Source organism: Platichthys flesus, chromosome 1 (assembly GCF_949316205.1).
Source record: "Platichthys flesus chromosome 1, fPlaFle2.1, whole genome shotgun sequence".
Lineage (NCBI taxonomy): Eukaryota > Metazoa > Chordata > Actinopteri > Pleuronectiformes > Pleuronectidae > Platichthys > Platichthys flesus.
Genome location: NC_084945.1, coordinates 30,425,836 through 30,452,113, shown reverse-complemented (window position 1 = coordinate 30,452,113; position 26,278 = coordinate 30,425,836). Strand labels below are relative to the sequence as shown.

Sequence of the window (26,278 nt, the reverse complement as noted above, 5' to 3'; positions counted from 1 at the left end):
AACATTGAGCAACAGCGTCCAAACATTTGTCTTTTTTAGTGTTGTCTTTATACAACATGTTCCGAGGATCATACAACTCACTGTACTTCTGCACTTCAATTCTTAATTTAATATCATCCATGTTGAAGATCTTCTCCGCTGTTTGCTCCGTTAAATGTCGGTTTTCGAGGGTTAATTACGTGATCTGGGGCGGTGTGGCCTAGTGGTTAGAGTGGTGGCTCTCCAACAAGAAGGTTGCCAGTTCAAACCCCTCTCTCACCCATCTGCCTTGGCGCAGCGCTTCAGCGTCCGGTGTGACCAGCACAACGGTTTAACATGGGAGTGGATGGGAGCCAGCTGTTTTTTAAGGCTTGGCGCTGCACTTACGCCACGCTTAGGCGTCGCTTCCGCGTCCGGTGTGAACCCGGCGTAAATGAGCGAAGGGAACAAGAGAGAGCCTACCAGCTAGCACTAAAAGCTTCATCAGTCAGTGAAAGCTTCCAAGAAGGCGACGTGAAAAGCATGGTGAGGTACACCGTGAAGATCCAGAAACATGCCCTGTATTGGGTATCTAATGAAAAGTGAAGCTGAGAGAAGGCTGCAGCTGAGCTCCTATCAATCCTATCAGTCTCAATCGATCGTGTGTGTGTGTGTGCGTGCGTGCGTGTGTGTGTGTGTGTGTGTGCGTGCGTGCGCGCGACTGTGTTGCTCCTCCTCGGCTGACTTTTCGATTGAAGAGTGTAAAGACACATCAACCGGAAAGCAAACTTTTTTCTTCGACTTTTTTTCTCTGCGGCCAAAGAGGAAAAAGAGACGACACTTGTTTTCATAAGGCCCACACAGTTCCTCATTTCGGTCATTTGCGTCTGCTGTTCGAAATGTGTCAGCTGCCGGGAGAAGCGACAACTTTCTGCCGAGGGTAAAGCGACGTCGACGGATTTCAGGCCAGTCATAACTCACATAACGGATTTTGGCCCTCTATCATGGAAGATGTGAGTAGTGGCTTTAACCACACTGTGTTACTACTCTGCTTGGCAATGTACGGCGGTTTGCATTATGTCGGTGATGTCAGCTCTTAGATATGACATGTTTTACTGAGAGGGACAGCGAGCGTCTCAGGGAATGATGTTATAAAGTAAAATACTTTCCAACTCGACAGAGTAAGGCTCGTACCTAAGAATGTTTTTGCCTTTATTTTGGGGTTTTAAAGCGGTACCAGGTGGTCTGCTGCAATCTTCTAAAGTCAACACGATGTGGCAAAAATTGCACCTGCCCACCTGTCAATCCGTTTCATCAACTTGTTGGTCGAGTTCCATGACAAAAACTGGCCGCTAGTAAAAGCGAGTTCTTCTTTTACAATGTGCCAGTTTATTGTAGGGCAACGCAGGGATATTAACAGAACCTTTATATAATAGTTCATATCTGCTTTGGGGAATCAGTTATCGAATACATGTCTACATATTCTGTTTGTAAATAATCAATTGAATTGTGATGCAATATTGTCGTTGGTGTAGGCTTATAACAGATGCCTCATCAGATTACAGGCTATTGCCATGATATTTGTTTGATTTGTACATCTGTTTACAGAAACACATGGCATTTGATGCCAACATCTTTATAAAAGACTGTCAACTGACAGAACGTGCACTGATGATACGTATCGGCTGCATATTTCGATTTAAGTTTGTCATTTCAAGGAAGTAAACTTATGAGAAAAAGGAAGTGAGAGACCTACTTTGTCACCTACAGTATGCAGGGAACACACCACTCCCTTCCAGCATAACACTGGTCAAAAACATTAATTATCTTGGCGCCCTGACACTCTATCCAGAATCTGTTCATTAATGTAGCATTTATTTTTCTTGTATAAAGCTTATCTACTTTTTAATGACTAACTGTACATTCCAGACTAAATAGATTCATAAACCCTGCAACAGCCCACATTTGAACTGTAACATGACTTTCCCCTAATTCTAGATTGATAGATAGATATATAGATAGATAACCTTTATTTAGACAGGGTATAACCAATTGAGAGCAGAGCTTTCGTTTACAATGGTGCCCTGCATTTCCATAAACAAGTACAAATTACAATACGGAGGAGTAAAATGTCTGAGAAAAGTGATAAGATACTAAGATAGTGATTTTTGCTGTCCTTGATGTCATTGGGGAGCTTGTTCCACCGTTTAGGAGACAGGACAGCAATGCATTCTGGATGAGTGAGGAGTGTGGTATCTGAATGCAGTTTTCCCCAGTTCCGTGTTTATGTAGGGTTTGTCAAGGGTAATATGTTGTTGAGAACGAGTGTGGTGATCCATATTTCTAACTTTTAAAATGGATGATAAATAAAATGGTAGCTTATTAAGCATATCTTTGTAAATAAAAACAAGACTGTGTTGTTTCCTACGTGTGGCAAATGAAGGCCACGCTACTTTCTGTTACAAGGTACAATGATTGGTCTGATAACTGTCACCCATTATAAACCTTAGCAAACTGTGATATTAAGCATCCAGTGGCTTGAGTGCCTGTGTAGCACCATTCATTTAAATCACATCTGTGTAGTCAAGTGCTGACAAAAATGTTGCCTGCACAATCTGCAATCCATTTGTGAAAGTAAAGCACTGCCTGTTTTTATAAAATAAACCCAATTTATCTTTCAGGTTCTTCCCATAGCTCCATTATGTGAGTTTTAAAAGATTTGTCGTCCAGCCAGATACCCAGATATTTCTAATTTTAAACTCTTTTAATTTCAATCCAAGTTTGTGTACTGATATTAAAACTCAGGGGGTTTGAATTGGGATCTGTTCAATAGCATGCAATTGGTCTTATCTGTCTTCCATACTCTAGGAATAATCCCTGACACAATAGTTGGGTTAAAATGTGGGTTAAAGAAAATGTTGGTGCAGCCAGTAGTTTGCTTTGGATCAATCGAGGCCAAGGCATCAAATACATCAATGACAGAGAATTGTCTTAGAGAAAAACAGGAATGGAGCATAACCTAGTGATGTCACTAATGAACAAATCATGTGGAAAAGCCTGCTCAACAAAGTGTTTGAAATCCCTCTTTACAATAACAAGTGGTGGAATCTTTTCTGCTTAGACTTTCCTTTAATTATGGTGTGATAAATTTAAATCATAAAGACAAAGAAAACCTTCCAAAACATAACTTGGGGTTATTTTGTTATCACAATATCACAGTGATTTTGAACAGGGACAGTGACAATATGAAACAAGTTGCAGTGTTTGAATAAAACTCAAATGATGTCAAGTTTGGCTGGGAATTCCCAGAGTGAGTGAGAAACTATTGAAAAGGATAATACAAGTGTGTAAACATTGCTAACTGGAGTCTGTTAGGCAATGTGTGCTTCATTGATGAAATACAGAAATTAAATTTCATTTAGCAATGTACACTACATGACTGCTAAATTAATTGTATTTAGTATTTTTTTCTGCAATTTGGGCAAAGACTAAAATCGCAAGTGAACTAAAAATCACTAGTATTACCACAACAACAGGTGGCATGAGAGTAGACACATAACCAACGCTGTGTGGGCTTTTTGAAAAAGTCTGTATAGTTTGTATTTCCTGACTCAAAAGATGAGTAGAATTCAGAATTTGAACGACTTAGTTTGTATGGATATTGTACTCTAAATTCTTAAGCCATATTGAAGGGCTGATGTTCTCCAACCAGCTGTCTTTTCCTCTTCCAAACATGCTGCACATTTTGTATCTTTCACCCCAACGAAATGGTGCTGATCATTTGTCCCTGCTGTATGAGTCATCCTGGTATCCCACTAATGTAAAGTGCATAGTGTGACAAGTCTGCCTTTCCCATTTATCAAAAATGAAACAGACAACCACATTATGTGTCAGGCTGATATCCAGGCCCCTGCCACACAATGCATCTGTGTGTGTCAGAATTTCTGGGAACATTCCTTAATGACGCAAATACAAGTTCTCAATAGTGAATGCATGTATGTGTTGCAGTGACAAAAAGTCTTAAAAAATTGAAAGTTGAGAAAAAATTCTCTAGAAGATGTAACATTTTTGTTGGTACTAAACAAGGGCTTTATTTGGAATGAAATAAAAATCGTAAAGTAACATTTGCTTGCTTCAATCTTTGATACCTCTTTATATTTTCAATCTTTATCCATCTTTATACTGGGACATGTCACCATCTGTGTGTCACTCATCCTTGGGGTTCTCTCTTACACCTGAAACAAAGACCTGCCAAGTATGACACAAGTGTCCCACATACGAGTGAACATTAGTGTGTTGGTCCTGCAGTTGGTCCTGCAATCAGCTGCAATCTTGGTGCATTGCTGTTGTTGAGGCAGCGGAAAGCGATAGTCTGACTTCTTTGAGATCAATGGTGCAGTTCTTCAATTTTATTTTGGTCTAATCGAGATAGAAATATGTACCTCCAGATTCAAGATTCTAATTGATGTGAATTTTTATTGTATTTCAATACACATTTATCAGTTGCCTCAGTTTGCAGGCTGGCTTCCTCTCCTGGCTGATGGGGATGGGAGAGGAGGGGGAACGTAGGTAAGGATGTATGACTCCCTGGCCTGAATTTAACTGTGGGGGTATGTGCAGGTAGCTGGGAGAGCACCTTCTCCTACACCGGAGAATCAATCAGCGCAGGTGAGCGCTGTTAGCTGATTGATCCTCAGGAATAAAAGCAAGCAGTGGAGCTGCCTCAGGGGACAAGACACCCAGGACCGAGCACACAGGATAACACAGGAGAGACACTAGTGCTGAGCTAGCCCCTTTAAGTTGGTTTATATATGTTAGCTCGCGTGTGTGGTCTTTAAATAAATATGGTAAAACCTGAATGGTTCGTCTCTGGCTGCTGTGGTGAGAGCCCCATGGCATGGTCTGCTGCTACAGTAATGGTTTTGGATGTGGTGGCAACAGACAGTTGCTCCTTTTCCTTCCTGACTGACTCATCTCTAGATTTGTGTCCATGTCACTACTGGTAGAATGAGAAGGTACCTGCAGCCCAATCGGGATGTACAGGTAGTCCAGCTCTCCAGGATAGCACATCCATCTGTGGGGTTGCAAAAAGGTTTGCTGTGTCTCCCAGCGCAATCTCAAGGGCATGGAGGAGATACCAGGACACCAGCTGTTACACATGGAGAGCTACACATGAACTTCTGCTCCCAGGACGCTTTGAGACTATTCAAAGTTTTATAGAATCTATTTGGTGGTAGTTGAGATGAGGCTCTTAGAATTTTCCTTAGAATTTTCTGTCATGAATGCTTTTTACCTTTTCTAGATATTTGAAAATAGAGAATTTTTATTGGGGGGGAGGGTGAATTCCACAATCGGGGGATTAAAACAACAATTACGCTCAAGAGTTCAGAATGTATTCAGTTTCCACTGTTAGTGGAATCTTCATGTCTCAAGGCCTTTGCACGATATTTTGCATAGTATGAATATTTTTCAAACCTGTATGAGGTCAATGCAAGCTTTCAAATTAGCAGAAGAATTAAATTTTTTGGACCTAGGTAGATGTTCCATCATGTAAACATTGAATCAATTAGAATGCACGCTGTTGACAATGACACATTTTGAAGCAGTAGAAGTAGTAGAGCTTCCTCTTTTATCAAGTTTATCCGTTGATCTATTAAATAACTTTGTCTTTAGCTATTGCTCACAGATATTACATTATAATTATTTATTTATTTATTATAAATGATATGGTGTAGTCAACTTGAAGCTAGGACCAAGCAAAAGGTGACCCAGCTCCTGTCAAAGAATATGCAGAGCTGGGACTGTTTACACAAACTGAGTATAGAAAAAACTATTATCTTGGTTTCAGGTGTTGCAGCAGTTCTTCAAACCTTACAGTTTCCTCTTTCGTGTTCCAATGTTTTTCATATTTTTTTATTTTTATTAAGTAAAGGCAGCGCCAGATTATCATCGCATAGATTTTGATCACATCTTCCTTTTCCCAAGGCACAATATTTCTTTTCCTAATAATGTATTTACAAAATATGTGTTGCTTAATGTAAACAGCTGGGTTGGTGGAAATTCACCTCATGATGATTTGCTATTTTGTGCTGTTTATTTGCATTGTCGTTGATGTGCAAAGGCTTTCATTATGAGAATCTTCATTCTGACAGATTGTCATGGTATTAAAATAAAGCACTTAATTCTTGTCAATTTCTTTACCCTATTGTTAGCAGACACATCAGAGCTTTCAGTTCCGCTTGTTATGTGTCATGTGATATGTTGAACAGAGGACATTCTGTCTCAGGTTTATACAAGTAAGAAGGATGGTGTAAAGCATGGGGCTGGATTGAGAAGGCTCACGTGGTGAATAATGATTCACTTCCTCAGGAATTTCAATGCACTGGCGTCTAATGAATAAGCCTGTATAATTCGGATTGCACAGTGTGGATAACCTTTATCATATCAGTAGCACATTTTTCTGTCACTGGCAGCAACACTAAAATGGCAGCATATTCTCAAATCTTTAAACTTGACAATTTTTAGGGTTAGAAATTCATCATTACAGCTTTAATTTGATGGCATCTTGTGTTTAAACACACTTTCAACCAGTCCCACTGTTTTCTCTCTGTTCAAGAAGTAAGGAGTGAGTTTGGATGAAGTGTGAGCTCCAGTGAAGCTTGTGCTGAGTTCAAGCTGGGCAGGTCAGTGTGAAAATGTATGAATACCTGATGCTCAATGACCTAAAACTTAATAAGAAACACATGTCTGACTGCAGAGGTGTGTCTCTTTTTTTATTTTATAACTCTTTCTGTTTGTCTTTGCAAAACATTTGTATCTAACAAAGTTTGGTTAAAGGTTGGGTTAGGTTTACGCTTCAACACAGAGCAAACTTCCTGTGTGAGTTTAAAATTGGATCCTCAAAACTTACTACATGATACACACTGCCGCTCTGTTCAAGCTTGTGGTCATCCCTGCTCTATACCGAAGTCTTTCAACAAGCATTTTTTCCATTCTCACCCATATAACAGGCATGCATAGGCCACTCTGTACCTAAGGGTGTTTTTCTGGACTGCACAGTGATGCTGCTTTGTCTTTCGGTTGAGAATTTGGCTTCACTATCACTCTATCATAAAGTAGTTTGTTATTTATATCCGTCTCTCTCTCTCTGGAATACCATCCCTCCTTGTTAGGCATTTCTTTCTTCACAGCTTCACTGCTGTTTTCAAAGTTGAGGCACAATAATTGCAGTTACAGTGAAAGTGGAAACCAGTGTGTGATATTCTTATTTTTACCACGGCAGATGGTCCAATATCTTCCCGCCCCTTGTAATATTTTGCCATTGTAATGAAATGTCTCTGGTCTTCCAACTTGTGCCAAGCAGCATAAACTGAGCTTTCTTTAAAGCCACAAAAAAAGCCACAAATTTATCAGTTTTATTGTTACATAACATTTGCTGCACATTGAAACAAAAGGTATACCAACATTGAGACATCACAGTCAAATTGAAAAGAAATGTGTAAAGATAAATACGATGGAGCCATCTCAAGCTCGGGGAAGCTTAGTACACTCCTGATCAAAATCTTAAGACCAGTTAAAAAAGGTTCTAAGTAGAGTTTCAAAATCTAAAAAGAAGAAATGGGAACAAGAGCCAAAAAGTTGTGAGCAGGCAATTTATTGAAAACAACAATTTAACTCAAATAGGCTGTTCATCAGCTGATCTAAAGTTTAAGACCACAGCCTTTAAAAGCCAAAATCTGTGCAAAAATTTGGATTCCATGTCATTTCCTGTCAAGTAATCACACTGTGAAGATCTCTTGATGGCAAAGGCAAAAAAGCTCACCGTCTTTGAACGTGGTTGGATTGTTGAACTGCATAAACAAGGCCTCTCATAATCCGAGTATCCGAATGGCTGTCCGTCAAGACACAGGACGATCCTCGTCCCAAATTAAGGCCATTACTGGTGCTGACTGCAGCCCAATAACCATTAGACAGCATCTGCGAAGGAAGGGCTTCAAAAACAAGAAACGTCTTCAAAGCCCACGTCTCCTTCAACGCCACAAAATTGCCCGTTTAGACTTTGCAAGGGAGCACCAAACATGGGACATTCAAAGGTGGAAGAAAGTTGTATTCTCTGACGAGAAAAAATCTAACCTTGATGGTCCTGATGGCTTCCAACGTTACTGGCATGACAAGGAGATGCCACCTGAGATGTTTTCTACGCGGCACAGTGGAGGGGGCGCCATCATGATCTGTGGTGCTTTTTCCTTCAATGGAACAATGGAGCTCCAGGTTGTGCAGGGGCGTCAAACAGCAGCTGGCTATGTGGAGATGTTCTAGCGGGCATCCCTCATGACTGAGGGCCCTCGTCTGTGTGGTAACAACTGGGTTTTTCAGCAGGACAACGCTCCAATTCACAATGCCCGTCTGACCAAGACTTTTTTCCAGGAGAATAACATCACTCTTTTGGACCATCCTGCGTGTTCCCCTGATCTTAATCCAATTGAGAACATTTGGGGATGGATGGCAAGGGAAGTTTACAAAAATGGACTACAGTTCCAGACAGTGGATGCCCTTCGTGAGGCCATCTTCACCACTTGGCGCAACATTCGCACTAGCCTTTTGGAAACACTTGCATCAAGCATGCCAAAACGAATTTTTGAAGTGATCAACAATAATGGTGGAGCTTTTTTTTGAGTTGTGGTCTTAAATTTTGGATCAGCTGATGAACAGCCTACTTCAGTTAAATTGTTGTTTTCAATAAATTGCCTGCTCACAACTTTTGGGATCTTGTTCCCATTTCTTCTTTTTGCATTTTGCCCCTGATGCTCTGATGGGTTCTAAAAACTACTCTGAAGGGATGAGGGTGATAAATGACAACAATATTTGTTTTCGTACTCTGTTCCCTGCAAGGCCGCCGATTAGTTTTGAGGATGGTGTGAAATATACATTAAAGCAACAATAGATATCTCAGAGAGAAAATTTGCCTGTGATCAAGCTACCAGGTTCATTAAGGGATAAGCTACAAGGCTCAACTTACCATATTGTGTTGGAAAAGGCTGAATGTGAAAATGCACTCTATTTCAAATCATATGGAAAGACTGCAGGCTGTCATTAGCTCATCGCCCTCGGACACGATTAAAAATCGAAAGAGGTGGACAAATAACAAGCATATAGAAATAACCCACAAGACAAATGTAATTTCTGAAATAATCTCTACTGAATATGTGGGGGTTACCGCTGAAAAGTTTTGAACCCTCTGGGCTAAAAATTTCAACTGGTAAATTATCTTTATTTATATAGCACTTTTCTAGTCTTGATGAACACCCAAAGCGCTTTACAGTAAAGTTTTTGCCATTCACACATGTGCAGCACAATTTATTATATAATTTACATAGCCATTATTGGGGTTCAGTATCTTGTGCAAGGACATATTGGCATTTAGACTGGGATCAAACTGCCTTCTGGTTAGAACCCTTTGGATAAAGAACGACCGCTCTACCCCCTGAGCCACAGCCACCCCTAAATGCCTAAAAACACATATACAATTCAACAGCACCATGCAGAGACTACTAGTAGTGATAGAGATACGTATCATGTAGGCAGCTAATGTGCAGAGCAGAGCACAGATAGTGGTTAGGAGGCTGTTGTGTGAGGTGAGATGACATTTGTAAGAGGCAGAAATGAAAATGTCTGATAAGAAGTGAGAGCTGCTGACGGTAAAAGGCCCCAGCCCAACTTCTCTAACAACTAACTATTTTTGCGCTGACACCACAGTTTAAACAAGGTCTTGGAATTTAACTCATATCACATGTTTACATTTGATTTTAGACCTGGACAAAAATTCTTAGCAACTAATGCTTAAAATTTTTGAAATAATTCATCATATGTTGAGCTTCTAATTACTGTCAAATCTGCATTGGAGATATGACACACATTTATACAATTTTCTATTTAATTTATTTGCATAGAACTACATCACAAAAAACATTCCCTCAGGTCACTTGAAATAGTAAGATCAAGTCCTTACAATATAGACAAATAGCAAGTAGTTGGCTACATAATATGTGGAATCAAAACAGCTCTGACCAGTTTGACAGATTCATTTTATTATTGAACAACTAAAGTGCTTTCGGTCAATCCAAAATGTTAATAAACCTCAAACGTGAATATTTAAGAAAATAAATGTGAGGTTTTGGCTTTATTAAGAGAATATCTATGTGTGCACAATTATTGGGCAAATATTAGTGTGCAGAATTATTATGCAACTAAAAGAAAAATTAAAATCTTCCCATCGCACTTGTTTATTTCCATCTGTTAAAGTGAGAATAATAAACAAACAACTCAAAATTTACAAATATTTCTGAGATAAAAAAAATAAAATCGGTGCGCAATATAGCCACCCTTCTTTTTAGCCACCCTTCTTTTTGATATAAGTAATAATTGATTCTGTCCGTTTTTTATTGACGATCAACTTTTTGTAAAGCAGCAACCACAGCCTCCCAGACACCATTCAGAGAGGTGTACTGTTTTCCTTTACCGTAAATCTCCTGTTTAAGAAGGGCCCACCAGTTCTCAATAGGGTTTAGATCAGGTGAGGAAGGGGGCCATGTCATTATTCTTTCCTCTTTAAGGCCTTTACTGGCTAGCCATGCAGCCGAGTACTTTGATGCATGCAATGGAGCATTGTCCTGCATAAAAATCATGGTCTTCTTGAAAAATGCAGACTTTTTCCTTTACCACTGCTTGAAAAAAGTGTCTTCTAAAAACTGGCAGTAGGTTCTGGTATTGATTTTGAGTCCATCTTCAACCTGAAAAGCTCCAACTAGCTCATCTTTAATAATACCAGCCCATACCAGTACCCCACCTTCACCTTGCTGGCATCTGAGTTGAAGTGGAGCTCTTTGCCCGTTACTGATCCAGCCACGGGCCCATCCATCTGGTCTGTCAAGAGTCACTCTCATCTCATCATTCCGTAAAACATGTGAAAAGTCTGACTTCAGATATTTCTTGTTCAGTGGTGGTCGAGGTTCAGCCTTCCTTACCTTGGCCATATCTCTGAGCACTGAACACCTTGTACACTTCTGGGCACTCCAGGTAGGTTGCAGTTGTGGAATTTGACAGTGCTGGAGAATAATGGGTTCCTGGTAGCTTGACGTTTGATTCTTCTTAAACCTTTGGCAGTTAATTTGCGTCTTTTTTTTCTCAACACGTTTCCTGCGACCCTGTTGACTAATTGAAACAAAACATTTGATGGTTTTGTGATCACGCCCCTATATCTTAGCAATTTCAAGAGTGCTGCATCCCTCTGAAAGACTTTTTACAATTTGTGACTTTTCAGAGTCAGTTAAATCTCTTTTTTGCCCATTTTGCCTGAGGTAAAGAAGCTGCCTAATAATTATGCCAGCTTGATACAGGGTGTTGATCTCCTTAGGCCACACCCTCCCTCATTACACAAATACACATCAACTGATTTGCTTAAATCCAATAGGCATTAACGTTTATACAGCTTGGAGTTGGAAAATATGCATACAAATTATGATATGGTCAAAATACTCACTTGCCTACACTTGCATACTAATGAACGCAAATGTCCATGTGAGAGCCTTCCAAGTTTCTGCGGACTTTCTCAAGTCTAGGTGTGGTCTTTGGCAATAACCTGAGCTTGGCACCCCATATTAAGAAGGTTGTTCAATCGTGTTTTTATAATTCAAGATACATAGCCAAGATTAAATCTTTTATCCCTCACACTGACCAGGAAAAAAATCATTCTCGCCCTCTTCCTTTGTAGTGGTCTTACTCAGAAATAATTCCATTGTATACAACTATTCCAGAAGGCTGCCGCTTGGCTTTTGACACAATCCCAAAAATCAAACCACATCAACCCTTTTAGCCTCCTAGTTTGTTTTAGGATGGATTTTAAAATTATTCGAATAACTTTTAAAACCAGACATGGGCTGGCCCCTCACTATATTTCAGATCTTTGTCTCCCTACGCACAGTCTGTGATCCTCTGTTAAAGCATTAGTAACCATTCCAAAATTCTCAGCTGAAAATCTAAGTATATATATCCTTTGCTGTGAGGGCCCTAACACTATGGAACATTTCGGGCGGCTGTGGCTGAGGGGTAGAGTGGTCGTCCTCCAACCTGAAGGTCGGCAGTTCGATCCCCAGTCTGACCCATCTGCATAACGAAGTGTCCTTGGGCAAGATGCTGAACCCTGAATGGCCCCCCATAGAATAACAACGTGCTGCAATTAGATGCACTGTATGAATGTGTGTGTGAATGGGTGAATATAAAACTGTACTGTAAAGAGCTTTTAGTGGTCATCAAGACTAGAAAAGCACTAAATACAAAACCATTTACCATTTAACAATCTGCCCTAAGAAATTAGACTAAAAGAATTGGTTACCTGTTTTATCTAACTTCTTATGACACATCTCTATAAAAATCTTTTGTGGTATGTAGGAATTTTATTATTTGTATCTTTATGATTTTTATTTCTGTATTCTGAATTTTTTATTGTTTTTGTCAAGCACTTTGTTACTTGTATTGAACGGAGCTATACAAATAAAGTCGTTATTACTATTATTAATATTAAAACCTTCTAACCACTGCTATTTATTGTGTTACAACTTATGTTTAGTAGTTGACTGATGCTCCTGTACCCTCTCCATCTTTATGAAGTCTCATATCTTGTTTGTGACTCGTTCAGGCTATTCATCACCATGTGCATTTTACAAAACTCTAAAAGGTTTAAATTAAGGAAGCTTGTTTAACGCATGTAATCAGTTCAGTCAGACAACTCACGTTCGATCATGTAATATATTTATTACAACAGATTTAGTGTTTGGCGTCTAGGCTCCAACTTAATCACTCCCCCATATGATTACACAGGATGATGATGATGATGATGATGATGATGATGATGATGGGAGTGATGAGCAAATACTTGTAACCCCCCGTTGGAGCCTACAGGTGGATGCTGGGGTGGTGGAGGGGCTGAAGCAACAGGTAGCAATACTGTAGTAGCAGTGCGAGCAAGAGGGGTTGATGGGAAATATCTCTCTGGTTAAATTGACCACCTGATAAGGTGGTTGTGTATTATAGATGGTTGTGGAGATTGAGGTATGTCACATGATATATGTCACATGATGTATGTAACATGATGTATGTAACATGATTGGCGCAGCGCAGCTCGAGTTGCCTGCCAGAACTAGCTCGCCGGCATTGCCACATTTAAAAATTTTGTAAAATTTTTTGCAAGGTCACAATTAAACTGAACTTTGGTATATTGAGCTTGTTCTTTGAGACCCAATTCTTTCATTTACTCAATCTTACTCAATCTCAAAATTTGATTTGATCAAGTACCCCTTCCGATCAATTTAAAAATACTACAATTTACGTAAAATTATGCAATTTTAAATAATTTGATACATACAGTGATATGAGTCAATCATACTCAGTCAGAGATACCTTTCATGTTATATTATTTAGATCAAACTTACAAATCATATGTCAAAGTCATATATGGATAAAAAAAAATAATGTTATCCTTGTATGTTATAAATTATCAAATCAATATCCTCCATCTAATATACTGTGCAATACAAATCAGTAACAATAACAATAAAACAATGTACACTCTGCTGGTCACTACTACTGTGTGATTTGCTTTCTCTATGTCATTATAGGGTGTGAAAGAGCCAACGTTCCTGGATCTGGCAGGTTGGGTGAAGAAGGCTCCTGGCAGACTGTTGGCAAGCTATAAGGACCGCTATATTCATGTGGAAAAGACAGAGATTGTAGTGTATGAAAATGAGGTACACTTTTAGGTCTACCACTCTCACTTTTCTGCTGCCTAGTTCATGTAACTATTTTACTATCATTTTATATTGTGTTTCAATAAGCTCTCAAAATATGGGTCAAACTGTCACAATCGCATGCACCCACACTTTGTGTTGCAGGACCTCCAGAAGTGCGTGGAGAGAATTGACCTGGAAAACTATGACAGATGTCATGAACTAAAGAGCCCCTTCAAGAAGAGGCACAGACTGATACTGATTCGATCAATCAAGTCTAGAAATAAGGTGAGATGAGAGGTGCTTTAGAGTAGAACATGTCAAGTTATCAGATAGAATTAGACCATATTTAAATACAACAGCTCAAACTTGTTAAAAAGAGCAATTATGTTGGGGTGTTGTTTGAATTTTAGGATTCCTATTCTGATTTAAATTCTGCTTGTCGATTCAAAGCTTCGATTCCAATATTGTAAAAAAATGGGTGAAGTGTTAAGATAGCAAAAACATTGTACTTTTGAGAAGCAAAGACATTATCCTGCATGAAAAACTGAAGGAGCTGAAAAAATAACCTTTAAAATTAAGATTTTACCCATGTTGTATTTATTTGAACATAAATGCTACCATTTGATTCTAATTTGGAACTAGTTACTAGTATGGAAACAGTTGACGTACACACTTGTACACTGGAAAACCGGATACCCTCTCCCCCAAGGGCAGAAGAGGTCTGAAGAAGAGTTCGCCTTGGCTGTAAGATGGTTTACCCCTTAAACTCCAAAAGTTTTTTGAAGTATCACTATCAAACACTTCACCCACCCCTCTATCGGAGATAAGAATTTAGAAGAAAAGGGACAAATGTCAGGGGCAATAAACAAACCACATGAATAACATGAAGGAAGAGCTAAAAAATTGTCGTGGAGGTTTGATGCTGACCGTAAAAGAAGAAATTGCATAAATTATGGATTTAAACAACGCTCCATCGAGACTAAAGAAGGCATCTCGAAGTTAAGAGAGAGGACAAATATTGAAGCACTGAGCCAATTTTTGAAAAATTGGAATATTTGGAAAATAAATATAGACAGAATAATATATAAGGATCCACCAGGAGGAAGCTTAAGTACAAGATATGGTCAACTTCCTAAGGTATCTGAGAAACTGGAGATCCCAGCAGAGCAAATTAATATTGTTGCAGGGCATCGATCAAAGCAGAGAAAACCTACACATAGCAGGACATCAACAGGCTCTATTGTCATTCAATTTCTTACTTGGGACGCATGGGACAAGAAAGCAATACTGTATGAGGGAAATAGGAAGACTTTTCATCTCAATGATAAAAAAAGAGAATTTAATATGCCACAATAGGAAAAGAGCTGTGAGAAACGTTAGAAATCCCATCTCATCTACCCAGGAAAGCTACTTTTTGGAGACGATCGTACACAGATCTATCATTCAGCCAAGGAGGCAGCCACAGCACTTCATGCTTAAGGCGGCATCAGGGGAGTTTCACACCTGCTGGGTAAAAGACTGCTGCAGACCTACTGAGGGAGCTGGGATGTTTAGCTTGATTTATAGCTCAAAATGGTATCTGGGACAGAACCTATCCCAAATGCGCACAAAAATCCAAACTGTATATACGTACACATACAAGCAAACACAAATAGCCTACATATAGCTGAATCCTTTTCTCTATGAAGTAGCAATAGTTAGTGAGTGAATGAAAAATAGTGATTCAATTACGGAACACAACTTTTCTTTCAGCCCCAGTTATTTATATATATCTCTCTCTCACTTTCTCGTTTTCCTTCTTTTTTTTTTTTTACTTTTGAAGACATGGTACTAAAAGAATTTTTTTTTCTTACAAAGTGTTGAAGAAGCTGAAAACTGTTAAAGGGTTATGCAATATTTAGTTAACTTTCTTATTTGAGTGAAAACCTGACAAGGAAGACTGTTTCACTATGGTTACAAATAATACATTTTATATAAAATGTATTTTTATTTATTTATGTATATATTTCTAACTTAAGGCTCTAAAGAAGAAAAATTATGAAAGATAGGTCACCTTAGTATTGGCGTGGGGTGGGTACAATTCATAGCAACGTACTCTATAATTAATCTTGTTCCTTTAGATAAGAGAAGCTGTTGCTACTATATCAATTGGGGTATAGCCCCAGATTCCTCTTTATGATAAGGGCATCTGCACTGACCAGGCAGTCTTATAGTGACTGCCACCTTCGGAAGTAAATGTTTTGTTTTGTTATGTTTTTTTTTTTGCTATCCACTTTTTCATATGACCAAAGACCACTTTGATGATGGGAAATATAAATGGAAAGCTAGATTACTTCACATTTTAACTCCCTCCAACAAATGAAAACATTAAAAATAATCTTATAATGTGTATGGTATTAATAATCCAATTAAGTGCAGAAAGTTACTACAACAACTATTTTACAGGATACACACATTATGAAATTTAGAACTTGAAGAGCTGAATTTTTTACAAATGACCAGGTATATTCCTCCATCCCTAAATAGCAATATCTTTATGACCTTTTTTAATGATAAAATTCAAACTATTAGAAATAAAATCAACCATCTCCTGCCCTCAATTGGCACTAATACCCTCCCAACAACAGAGATCTCAGAAACGGCTGAGAATCCTACCCATTACTTAGACAGCTTCTCTCTGATCACCCGTGATCAGTTTACCAAATTAATCTCAGGTTCTAAACCAACAACCTGTATCTTAGATCCCATTCCTACCAAATTACTTAAAGACATTCTGCCCCTAATTGATAGTTCGTTACTTAACATTATCAATCTGTCATTATCATCAGGTTATGTACCACAGTCTTTTAAAATAGCTGTCATCAAACCCCTACTCAAAAAACCCACCCTAGACCCAGAGGTTTTAGCCAATTACAGACCAATATCTAACCTCTCCTTCATTTCTAAAATCTTAGAAAAAGTGGTAGCCAATCAGCTGTGTGAGTTTCTCCAGGAAAATAATATATATGAAGACTTTCAATCGGGGTTTAGAGCCAATCACAGTACAGAGACAGCCTTGGCAAAAGTCACTAATGACCTTTTAATAGCCTCAGATCAGGGACTTGTGTCTGTCCTCGTTCTGTTAGATCTCAGTGCAGCATTCGACACAATTGACCATCAAATTTTATTACAAAGACTAAAACAGTTAATTAACATTAATGGAACCGCCCTTAACTGGTTTAAATCGTATTTTTCTGATCGCTCCCAATTTGTGCAAATTAATGATGAGTCATCTGTGCGCACCAAAGTTAATCATGGTGTTCCACAGGGCTCTGTGCTCGGCCCAATTTTATTCTCATTATATATGCTTCCACTAGGAAACATTATCAGGACACACTCGGTAAATTTCCACTGCTATGCGGATGACACCCAGTTATATTTGTCAATAAAACCTGAACAAAGTAATCAATTAACTAAACTTCGAACATGTCTCAAGGACATAAAAACCTGGATGACCCGCAATTTTCTCTTATTAAACTCAGACAAAACAGAGGTTATAATACTTGGCCCCAAACACCTTAGAGATGCATTATCTAATGATATAGCTGCGCTAGACGACATTGCCCTTGCTTCCAATGAAACAGTCAGGAACTTGGGAGTGATCTTCGATCCTGATTTATCCTTTAATAGTCACTTAAAACAAATTTCTAGGACCGCTTTTTTCCACTTGCGTAATATTTCAAAAATTAGACATGTCCTTTCACAAAAAGATGCAGAAAAACTAGTCCACGCCTTTGTTACATCGAGACTGGACTATTGTAATTCATTATTATCAGGCTCCAGCAGGAAGTCGTTAAAGACTCTACAGCTTGTCCAAAATGCTGCAGCACGTGTCCTGACGAGAACAAAGAGAAGAGAGCACATTTCTCCAATATTAGCATCGCTACACTGGCTTCCAGTTAAATCTAGAATAGAATTTAAAATTCTCCTCCTCACCTTCAAGGCCCTTAATAATATAGCGCCTTTATACCTTAAAGAGCTGTTAATACCTTATAAACCCACTAGAGCACTCCGCTCCCAGAATTCAAGCCTACTTGTCGTCCCTAAATTCTCTAAAAGTAGAGTAGGAGCCAGAGCTTTTAGCCATCAAGCCCCTCGGCTGTTGGAATAATCTACCACTTTCAGTTCAGGAGGCAGTCACCATCTGTTCGTTTAAAAGTAGGCTCAAAACCTTCCTTTTTGATAAAGCTTATAGTTAGAGCTAATTAGTGCGCCAGAACGTTACTTGTTCTATTTTATGACACATGACACACGGAGCTTCTCTTTCCAGCTTCTCCTTCCTCTTCTCCATCCCTATCCCCCTTCCCCGGAATCCCTTTGCTTTATCACCCGCAGATCCAGGGCCTCTGTGGCCGCACCATGGATTACGGTTTGTGGATCGCGCACCGGGGGTCGCGGTGTTGGATCCAGTGTGGCGGATTCTGAGTCATGTGGGCTGATCGTGGTGCTGGTGGCCCTGTGTCGCGTGGTGCTGGTGACCCTGTGTCGCGTTGGCATTGGGCACGGGCGGTGGACCAGGACCGCAGTGGTGGCTTGTGATGGGTCCTCCTGGTGGGCGGCGGTGGACGGTGACTGAGGACTGAAGTGGCGTCTGGTCTGGATGGTGGACCGTGGTCTAGATGGTTGCTGAGCATGGACTGTGCTTCATCAATGCTGCTAGAGACTTTGATTATTGATGATGTTCTCCTGCACGTGGCATCTATTGCACTTCTGTCCGTCCTGGGAGAGGGATCCCTCACATGTGGCTCTCTCTGAGGTTTCTACATATTTTTACCCTGTTAAAAGGGTTTTTTGTAGTTTTTCCTTACTCTTGCTGAGGGTTAAGGACAGAGGATGTCACACCCTGTTAAAGCCCTATGAGATGAATTGTAATTTGTGAATATGGGCTATACAAATAAAATTTGATTGATTGATTGATTGATATTAATCTTCATGTAAGTCACTTTCTTAATAAAAGTGACTTCATGTAAGTCACTTTCTTAATAAATTCATTTATTAACTTTTACAATCCTGCTGAAGAAGGACCTGATTAAATCAACAAGATAATTGAAATAATAGTCTCAGAAAGCGGTGGGATAACAATAACTAACCTTATTATGGATTATAGATACATAAAGTGACAGGCAACATAGTTCTGATCAAGCTGCTAAAATAATGAGAGGTAGAGCTAAGAAAATAAGGCTGAAGGATGTTTGGAGAACCCTCGACCCAAAAGAAAGGGACTATACTTTTTTCTCCAAAATAAATACTCAAGACTAGATTTAAGAATCGCTTATATAGGGTTACAGAATCCAATATAAATCCAAATACATTATTATATTATGCTTTGATATTAATGAAATTATACCTTTTAAGGAATGATAAAAAAAAAAAATAGCCTGGATGCCAGACGAACTTAGCCCCACCCACAACATTTGAGGTCGGGAAGTTCGGTCTGGAGTCGCTCCGTTGGGGAGAAATTATGCCCGACCGGGCCAATCACATTGTCAGGGCGGGCTTTATACAATGATGGACAGATGATCAACGGTAACGTAATCAACCACGTCATCAAAGTGCCCTTGGGTTGAATTCGTTTTCAACAAACATGCCTGCCGCTGGAGAGCTCAGATGTGTAGATGCTGCCATTGAGTCGGTTTTAGAAGACATAGACAGCGCATTCATTTTGAAAGAGGAACAGAGAACGTGGAGGCGACGCCAAAGAACTGCGCTAATCCCTATCGCGCCGGCACTGGGCTGTTCACACCGGACACTGAAGCGACGCTGAACCGCCGGGCAGCGCTAATAATATCACCCGTTGATCCAGTAGATTAAAAGCATATACTTACTTGTTGCTCCAACATTAAGCAACAGCGTCCCAACATTTGTCTTGCTTGGTGTTGTCTTTATACAACATGTTCCGAGGATCATACAACTCACTGTACTTCTCCACTTCAATTATTAATTTAATGTCATCCATGTTGAAGAACTTCGCTGTTTGCTCCGTTCAATGTCGGGTGTCGGGGGTAAATTACGTATTCTCCACTCAAGCCTATGTAGAGAATACGTAGTCCCCTCTCTCTCTCTCTTTGTATCTGTGAGTCTGACAACGTCAGGCTAAAAAAACAAAAGTTCAAATGAAAACACTTCAATTATCTCATTGTCTAAACCCACAACTTGTATCTTAGATAGATCCCAGCTCATCATAGCAAGGGGACAGCCTTGGCAAAGGTCATTAATGACCTTCTAATAGCTTCAGATCAGGGATTTGTGTCTGTCCTCGTTCTGTTAGATCTTAGTACAGCATTCAACACTTTCTCTAGGAAACATTATCTGGACACACTATGTAAATTTTAACTGCTATGTGGATGACACCCAGTTATACCTATCAATCAACCCTGAACAGTGTAATCAATTAACCAAACATTAAGCATGCTTAAGGATATCAATGTGATTTCCAAGATGTTGAGCCCAGAATTTCCCGATATAGAAGACAAAAAATTTGCTGACCCATATCACTGACTGTGTGTGAATGGGTGAATGGCAAACTGTACTGTAACTGAATCTTGGTCATCAAGACTAGAAAAAGCGTTTATAAATACAGACTATTTCGCATTTCTTCTATTCAATGTTGTAAATAGTGTTATTTTGTGGAATGCGTTCAGTTAAATGCGCAATCTATCGGTGAGAATCTTCATGTGAGATGGAACCCTCACATGTAGCTCTCTCTGAAGTTTCGAGGTTTTTGATGGTAGTTTTTAGGGTTTGAGGTACTGTTATCAAGGGTTAATGACAGAGTGTGTCGCATCTTGTTAAAGGTATAGTTCACCAAAAAAGGAAAATTCAGGGGTGGGTGAAGTGTCCACAAAAGACTTATGGAGATTCAGGCGTAAACAGCGTTGCAGCCAAATCAAATACAATTCTTCAAATGTAAAAAAATTATAGAATGAAACTTAATGCCTCCATACTGCTCCTGTGGTGTCATCAAAGTGTCTGTAAGCCCCAACATTCAAATTCTACTCGAAGTGGCATCATTAACGCAATGTTTTTATCCTAAATGTCCTATGATATCCTCCTCTGGAGCTGCGTTTTCTCGCGTTTATACCAGCAGACATTTAGGCTAAAAAGATGCCGTCAATCATCATATAGTGGTGAGTAGATAATGAGTGAATTCAATTTTTGGGTGACTATCCCTTTAAGCCTCTTAAGACAAATTGTGAAGCGTGTGAAGTGTGTGTGTGTGTGTGTGTGTGTGTGTGTGTGTGTGTGTGTGTGTGTGTGTGTGTGTGTGTGTGTGTGTGTGTGTGTGTGTGTGTGTGTGTGTGTGTGTGTGTGTGTGTGTTTTTCTATGATTCTTGTTGTTCTGGGTTTGTACACTCATGGTTGAATGCACTTAGTAAGTCGATTTGGATAAAAGCATCAGCTAAATGAATTGTAATGTTATATATTGTGTCTGTGTGTGTGAAAACTATATGTTAAATGGAGCTTTGGATTTCCACTTATTATCCGCTTCATTTTTGGGCCTCAACAGGGATTGGATCGTGATCAGCCTTACCTGATATCCTTCAATAGTTGTTGTACTAATTAAATTTTCCTATGCTACCCACTAATTATGGGAGCACTGATTTGTAATGTATGTATTACAGTGTACTTCCAAATTCTAACTAATAACAAAAATTTAAAGGGAAAAAAACATACAAAGTTGGAAAATGAAAGGGGTGTTTGGTAACTTCTCCCTAATATCTACTATGCATTTTACCTTCTGATCATCATCTGTGTTTTTTAAATGACTATACTCTGTTATGTGTCTGACAGGTCACTGATGTTAAGTTCCAGGCTCAAACAGCAGAAGAGAAGGAAGCTTGGATCAAATCCTTTACTGAAGGCATCAATCGAGCAAAGAACAAAGTCTTTGATGAGGTCAGTGTCCATGTAATTCATACAGAGACATAACTGTCTTTTAATTTCATTGACATCCTTCCTTTCTATACACACTTAGCTGTTACCATCTTAATGAATGCGTGTTATGTTTTCAAAGGTGAAGGTTGATGAAAGCAGTAATTTAGACCATGTTACTCGAACAAGGCCTAAAGGGAACCGTAACCGGCGGCCACCAACAAGGATACACATGAAAGAGGTTGGTGTGTGTTGTTACAACCAGATTTTTCTCTCTCAATATCTTTTCACTCCAACCACATTGGGAGGTCTGGGATGCATGACATCAAGCTGACGTCCCTTGACTCACTACAGTTTATCAATTAAACAATTAATCAAAAATATGTGGTTACATGAGACACACTCAGGACACATTTTAATGCCTGGTCTGAACAGAAGGACATAGCAATGTCCACCTGTGATCACATTTCTCAGGGCCACTGATTGTCAAAAAAGTCAAGCTGTCACAGTATGTGTGTGAGAAAGAATCTGCGTGTTGATTTAGTTATTTTTGTATTCTGTGGAATCGATTAAATTTAAAAGAGAAACTCAGTAAACTCATACCATGTTTTCTTCCTTGGCCTATTTTTGAGAGAATGACAATTAAAGATATATTGGCTTTAATAAGTGTCTCGCCTGAATCATCTTTTTGCCCTCTAGGTAGCTGTTATGTCGTCTGATGGTATCCTACATTTGGATCTTGATCTGGAGGATACTGTAATGCCTAGTGGGACCCATCATGCCAATACTGATAGTACTGAGACCCCTAAAGAAGCCATCACAGTCTTAATGCCGTTTTTGAATGTCACTGATGCTGAAGACAAACAGTCCGGGTCAAGTGCTGAGGAGATTAAACAAGAGGATAGTCCCAAGAAAAACATAATCAAACCTCCAATGCCTCCTACCAAAGACCTTAAACCCAGTTCAGTACCCGAGGAAGAACCTGATAAGGATGAGGCCTCAGAGAAAAGGGTCTGTATCATAAGATATTCTACTACTTACCTTACAGTACAGAATATTGTTGTATGTCTTTGTATAACTTCGTCTTTAACATCAAATCATGTTTTAAGGTTCTGAAGCCGCCTATGCCTCCATCTAAAGAGGCAAAGTCCTTTATCACACCTATTGAGGAGGCTACAGAGGAGAGCAACACTGAGAAGATGTCTGAAAAGAGTCCTGATGCCTGGAAAATAACAGATGCACCACCAACCCCACCCAACAAACCCAGCTCCGGAAGCCCCTTTAGCAGCCTCAAAGAACCATCAAAATCCAGACTAAACCCCCAACCTCCTACCCCCCCATCAAAAGAGAAGAAGCCCTCTCAACCTATTCCAGACCAAGAGGTTCAAGGCAAAGCAGATGGGAATAAGAAGAAGGATGAGGACACTAGAAAGGAGACAAAAGGAACAGCAATAGAAACAGATGAGGATGGTCATTCAATTTTCAAAGAAGCTCTGGAGAACATAAAAGGGGATTTAAGTCCTAGCACAGAAGAACAGGTTTCTGAAGAAGCATCAAGGGAGTATGTAATTCTCCATTCTCCGCTTTTAACCCACAAGAACATACCAGAGGAACCTGCTCAGTCTGACACACAAGATTCAAAAGAGAAGCCAACTGTAAGTCAGCCAACAACAGCCCCAGATACTTTCGACAGTTCTCTTCAAGCAGAAGAGTGTATAAGCAAGAATCAAGTGCCCTCAATTGTCTCTTCTGATGAACCATACACTGACAGTTTTAAGTTGAGTCCACTGCTCTGTCACTTACCTGGGGAGAAGAAAAGGAAGGCAGAGGAAAAATCAGTTGACAGCGGTCAGCACTCAGACAATGACAGTGAAGGCTCTGGAAGTGAAGACACACTGGCGGCTACCACAGCTTCGTTGAGAGGGAGCCAGTCTGGATTGGATGTGTTAGATGCCAGGGAGGATATCATTCAGATATCTGGACAACATTCATACAACATACAGGATATAGCCAAGCCTCAAGTTAAATCAAAGGTCTTTCCCTTTTCACACTCAAAGCCCACAATTCCTCTCAAACCCTCCACCAAGGTCAGGTCAGCTTCAATTGGAGATCTGCTGTCAGACTCTTTAATCTGTGTTCAGGTGAGACAACATACCATAGCTTTGGCTCCAAACAACTCATCTCCTACAGATGACGTCATGCAACTTGAGATTGAAGTGGCTCTGGAAATGGAAAAGACGGATGAGCTCCTGAGCAAAATGTCGCAGTTCAAGAACAAAGGTGATGGTGAGGGCAAGCCAGAGAATCTGCTGGCCGAGGCCATGGAGAAATTAAAGAAAGCTGACCATGTGCTCAGGGAGGTCAAAAAGCTGAAAATAGCGAAGAACTCAATCTACAGAAAGAGCTGGTGAATGACAGTCATAGCGGATTGACAGGGAATTTACCATTTTCTAAACCCCTCACATGGATAGTTATTGTTTCTCTTGTAGCCTAGCAAATTAAAATATGCACAGCAGCCCTGCTCAATTTAGAATTTCTTCACCTATAGTTTTTAATCTGGAAAGGCTAAGAAAAATCAAACAGACAAACATGAGATGTTTGCGAGGAACAGATTTAACAGTGTCTGGTCAAATTATAAGCTTCAATAATCAGCATGTACAGCTAACTAGGTTCCTAACGACTGTAGTGGAATGTTTTCATTTTGTGTGTTTACAGGTTAAAAAGGGTCCCATTCCTGACAAACTCATTTGATTTTTATTATTTCCCAGGTGTGTGGAGGTTAGTCTGGAGCTCTGTCCCTCAATTTATCAAATTAGGGAAATGTATCTCTCCCACATACCCTGCTAATTTTACCTGAGGTAGAATGAAATGTATTCAAATCCATCCTAAAAGCCTGTCCCTTGTAAGCATCGGACCCTAACCACAAGCTCTCTTGTCGTATTTGTGTGTGTGTTCTACCAAATGGCACGGCTTTTTCATCCTGAGATGTTTATTCGCTTTTAGTTTTTTCATTTTTGCGTCTGTTGTTTGTTAGAAGCATCATCAAACCCTCCAACTGTCGTGGTCCATCCAGCAGGGGATCTCCTGCAAACTTTCTGATGAATTTCATACTTGGGGGCCAGGCAGACAAAGTATATAGAAAGTGGATTGATACATAAACCTCTTCCAGATAAAATGATCTCCGGAGTTCAGTGCATCTGCAAGTTACAGATTCAAAATTGAATTCTGAAAACTAAATTTGAAACTGTTATCACTGTAAATTGCATATGTTCTATGTGAGTGGCAAGACTGCCTTTAGGAATGTTAGCTGAATGGCTCAGGGCTTAGTAAATGATTAATTAATGGACCTTTTTTATGGCTGTTTTAATGGTCATGGCACATGAAACAGTTTGCTCATTATTAACTAAGTGCAATTATTTCTAGCTTACCTTTCTGTGCAGCTGAGCAGAAGTGCTTAATTTTCGACTATTATTTATTTTTTCTATGTGAATATAAGACATTTACAATAATACTTACTTGAAAGGTAACATTAGAATTACGTAACGACAGTAACTTCATTTAGAACTAAAAAGTACTTAAACATTAAAACCAAATTACAAAACTGTTGATACTTTGAATAGGGCATTTATACTGTACATATTTTCACTACAGCACATGCTGTTTGTTGAGAAAGAAATGTACCAACGAAATCCTTTTTCTTTTTGTTTAATTATACTTTTCAATATATATTTTCATTCTAATGACATGATAACGCCAATGATTATGATCAAAGCACTGCATTCTACATAGACCATTACATCTTGTAAGATCTTGTAAGAGGTAATGGTCGTTTTAACTATTTTAGAATTAATGTCATGCCCTAAATGGCCAGAATATTTTTTAACGTTTGATATCATTTTGTACTCTTGGATATACTTTTCTGTCTCTTAAATAAAGAAAGGGAAACTATTTGTCCGAGTTTTATGTATTTAATTGCACCTTAAGAAAGGATCCCGAAGATTTTTTGATGAAAGAAAACATTTGTTCCACTATATTGTCTGTTATGTTTTACTGTGGGTTTGGTATCATTTATGCTTAGATTTGTTGTCTTTAAGAAAGATCTGTTTTTAGATGAAACCTGCTAACTTGTAGGTCAATCATCACCTTCCTGGTCCTACCTTATATAATCATTCAACTTCATTAGACTTCGAGTGGAATAGAGGAAGGTCAAAGTTAAAGACCACAGTAGATCTTAAATACCTAATTTACCAATCAGCACACATTAGCAGAATGCAACCATGATATGGGCAAAGTCATCCTAGAGCTATTTAGCGTGATTCACTCCAATTCATCAAGAACTATCTATTGATTTTCCTATAGCTAAATGACAGACTATTTTTACAAATAGGAGCCAGGCTTTTAGAAGACATTGATTGATATAATCTGGCAATTATTTATATACAGTGGCGATTTTAGCCTGAAATTTCTGGTGGGGCAATTTTGTATGATGTCATGTCACCGTCACAAAAATAGAGGTAGCTGATTATTATAAGCATAGGCCTAAATAGACCAGTAAGATATACTATGAGCTGCATTTTGAGTTCCAGCAGGGTGCAGAAATCCTATTTCAAATACATTTTACACGC

The 26,278-nt window shown here is 39.2% G+C and overlaps 1 protein-coding gene across 1 annotated transcript; it reads left to right on the top strand.

Moving 5' to 3' along the window:
* Positions 1-673: 673 nt before the first annotated feature.
* Positions 674-25,603, top strand: plekho2 (pleckstrin homology domain containing, family O member 2). Its single transcript, XM_062391179.1, has 7 exons — positions 674-971; positions 13,632-13,760; positions 13,905-14,027; positions 21,573-21,677; positions 21,796-21,894; positions 22,353-22,664; positions 22,763-25,603. The coding sequence occupies exons 1-7, from the start codon at positions 963-965 to the stop codon at positions 24,062-24,064; spliced, it is 2,079 nt and encodes a 692-aa protein (XP_062247163.1). The 5' UTR covers positions 674-962; the 3' UTR covers positions 24,065-25,603.
* The last annotated feature ends 675 nt before the right edge of the window (positions 25,604-26,278 follow it).

Bases quoted from the DNA above. Each gene is read 5' to 3' on its own strand.
- plekho2 (XM_062391179.1), top strand. The intron at 13,761-13,904 runs GTACACTTTTAG...TTTGTGTTGCAG, and splicing joins TTGTAGTGTATGAAAATGAG to GACCTCCAGAAGTGCGTGGA. The intron at 21,895-22,352 runs GTTGGTGTGTGT...TTTGCCCTCTAG, and splicing joins CAAGGATACACATGAAAGAG to GTAGCTGTTATGTCGTCTGA.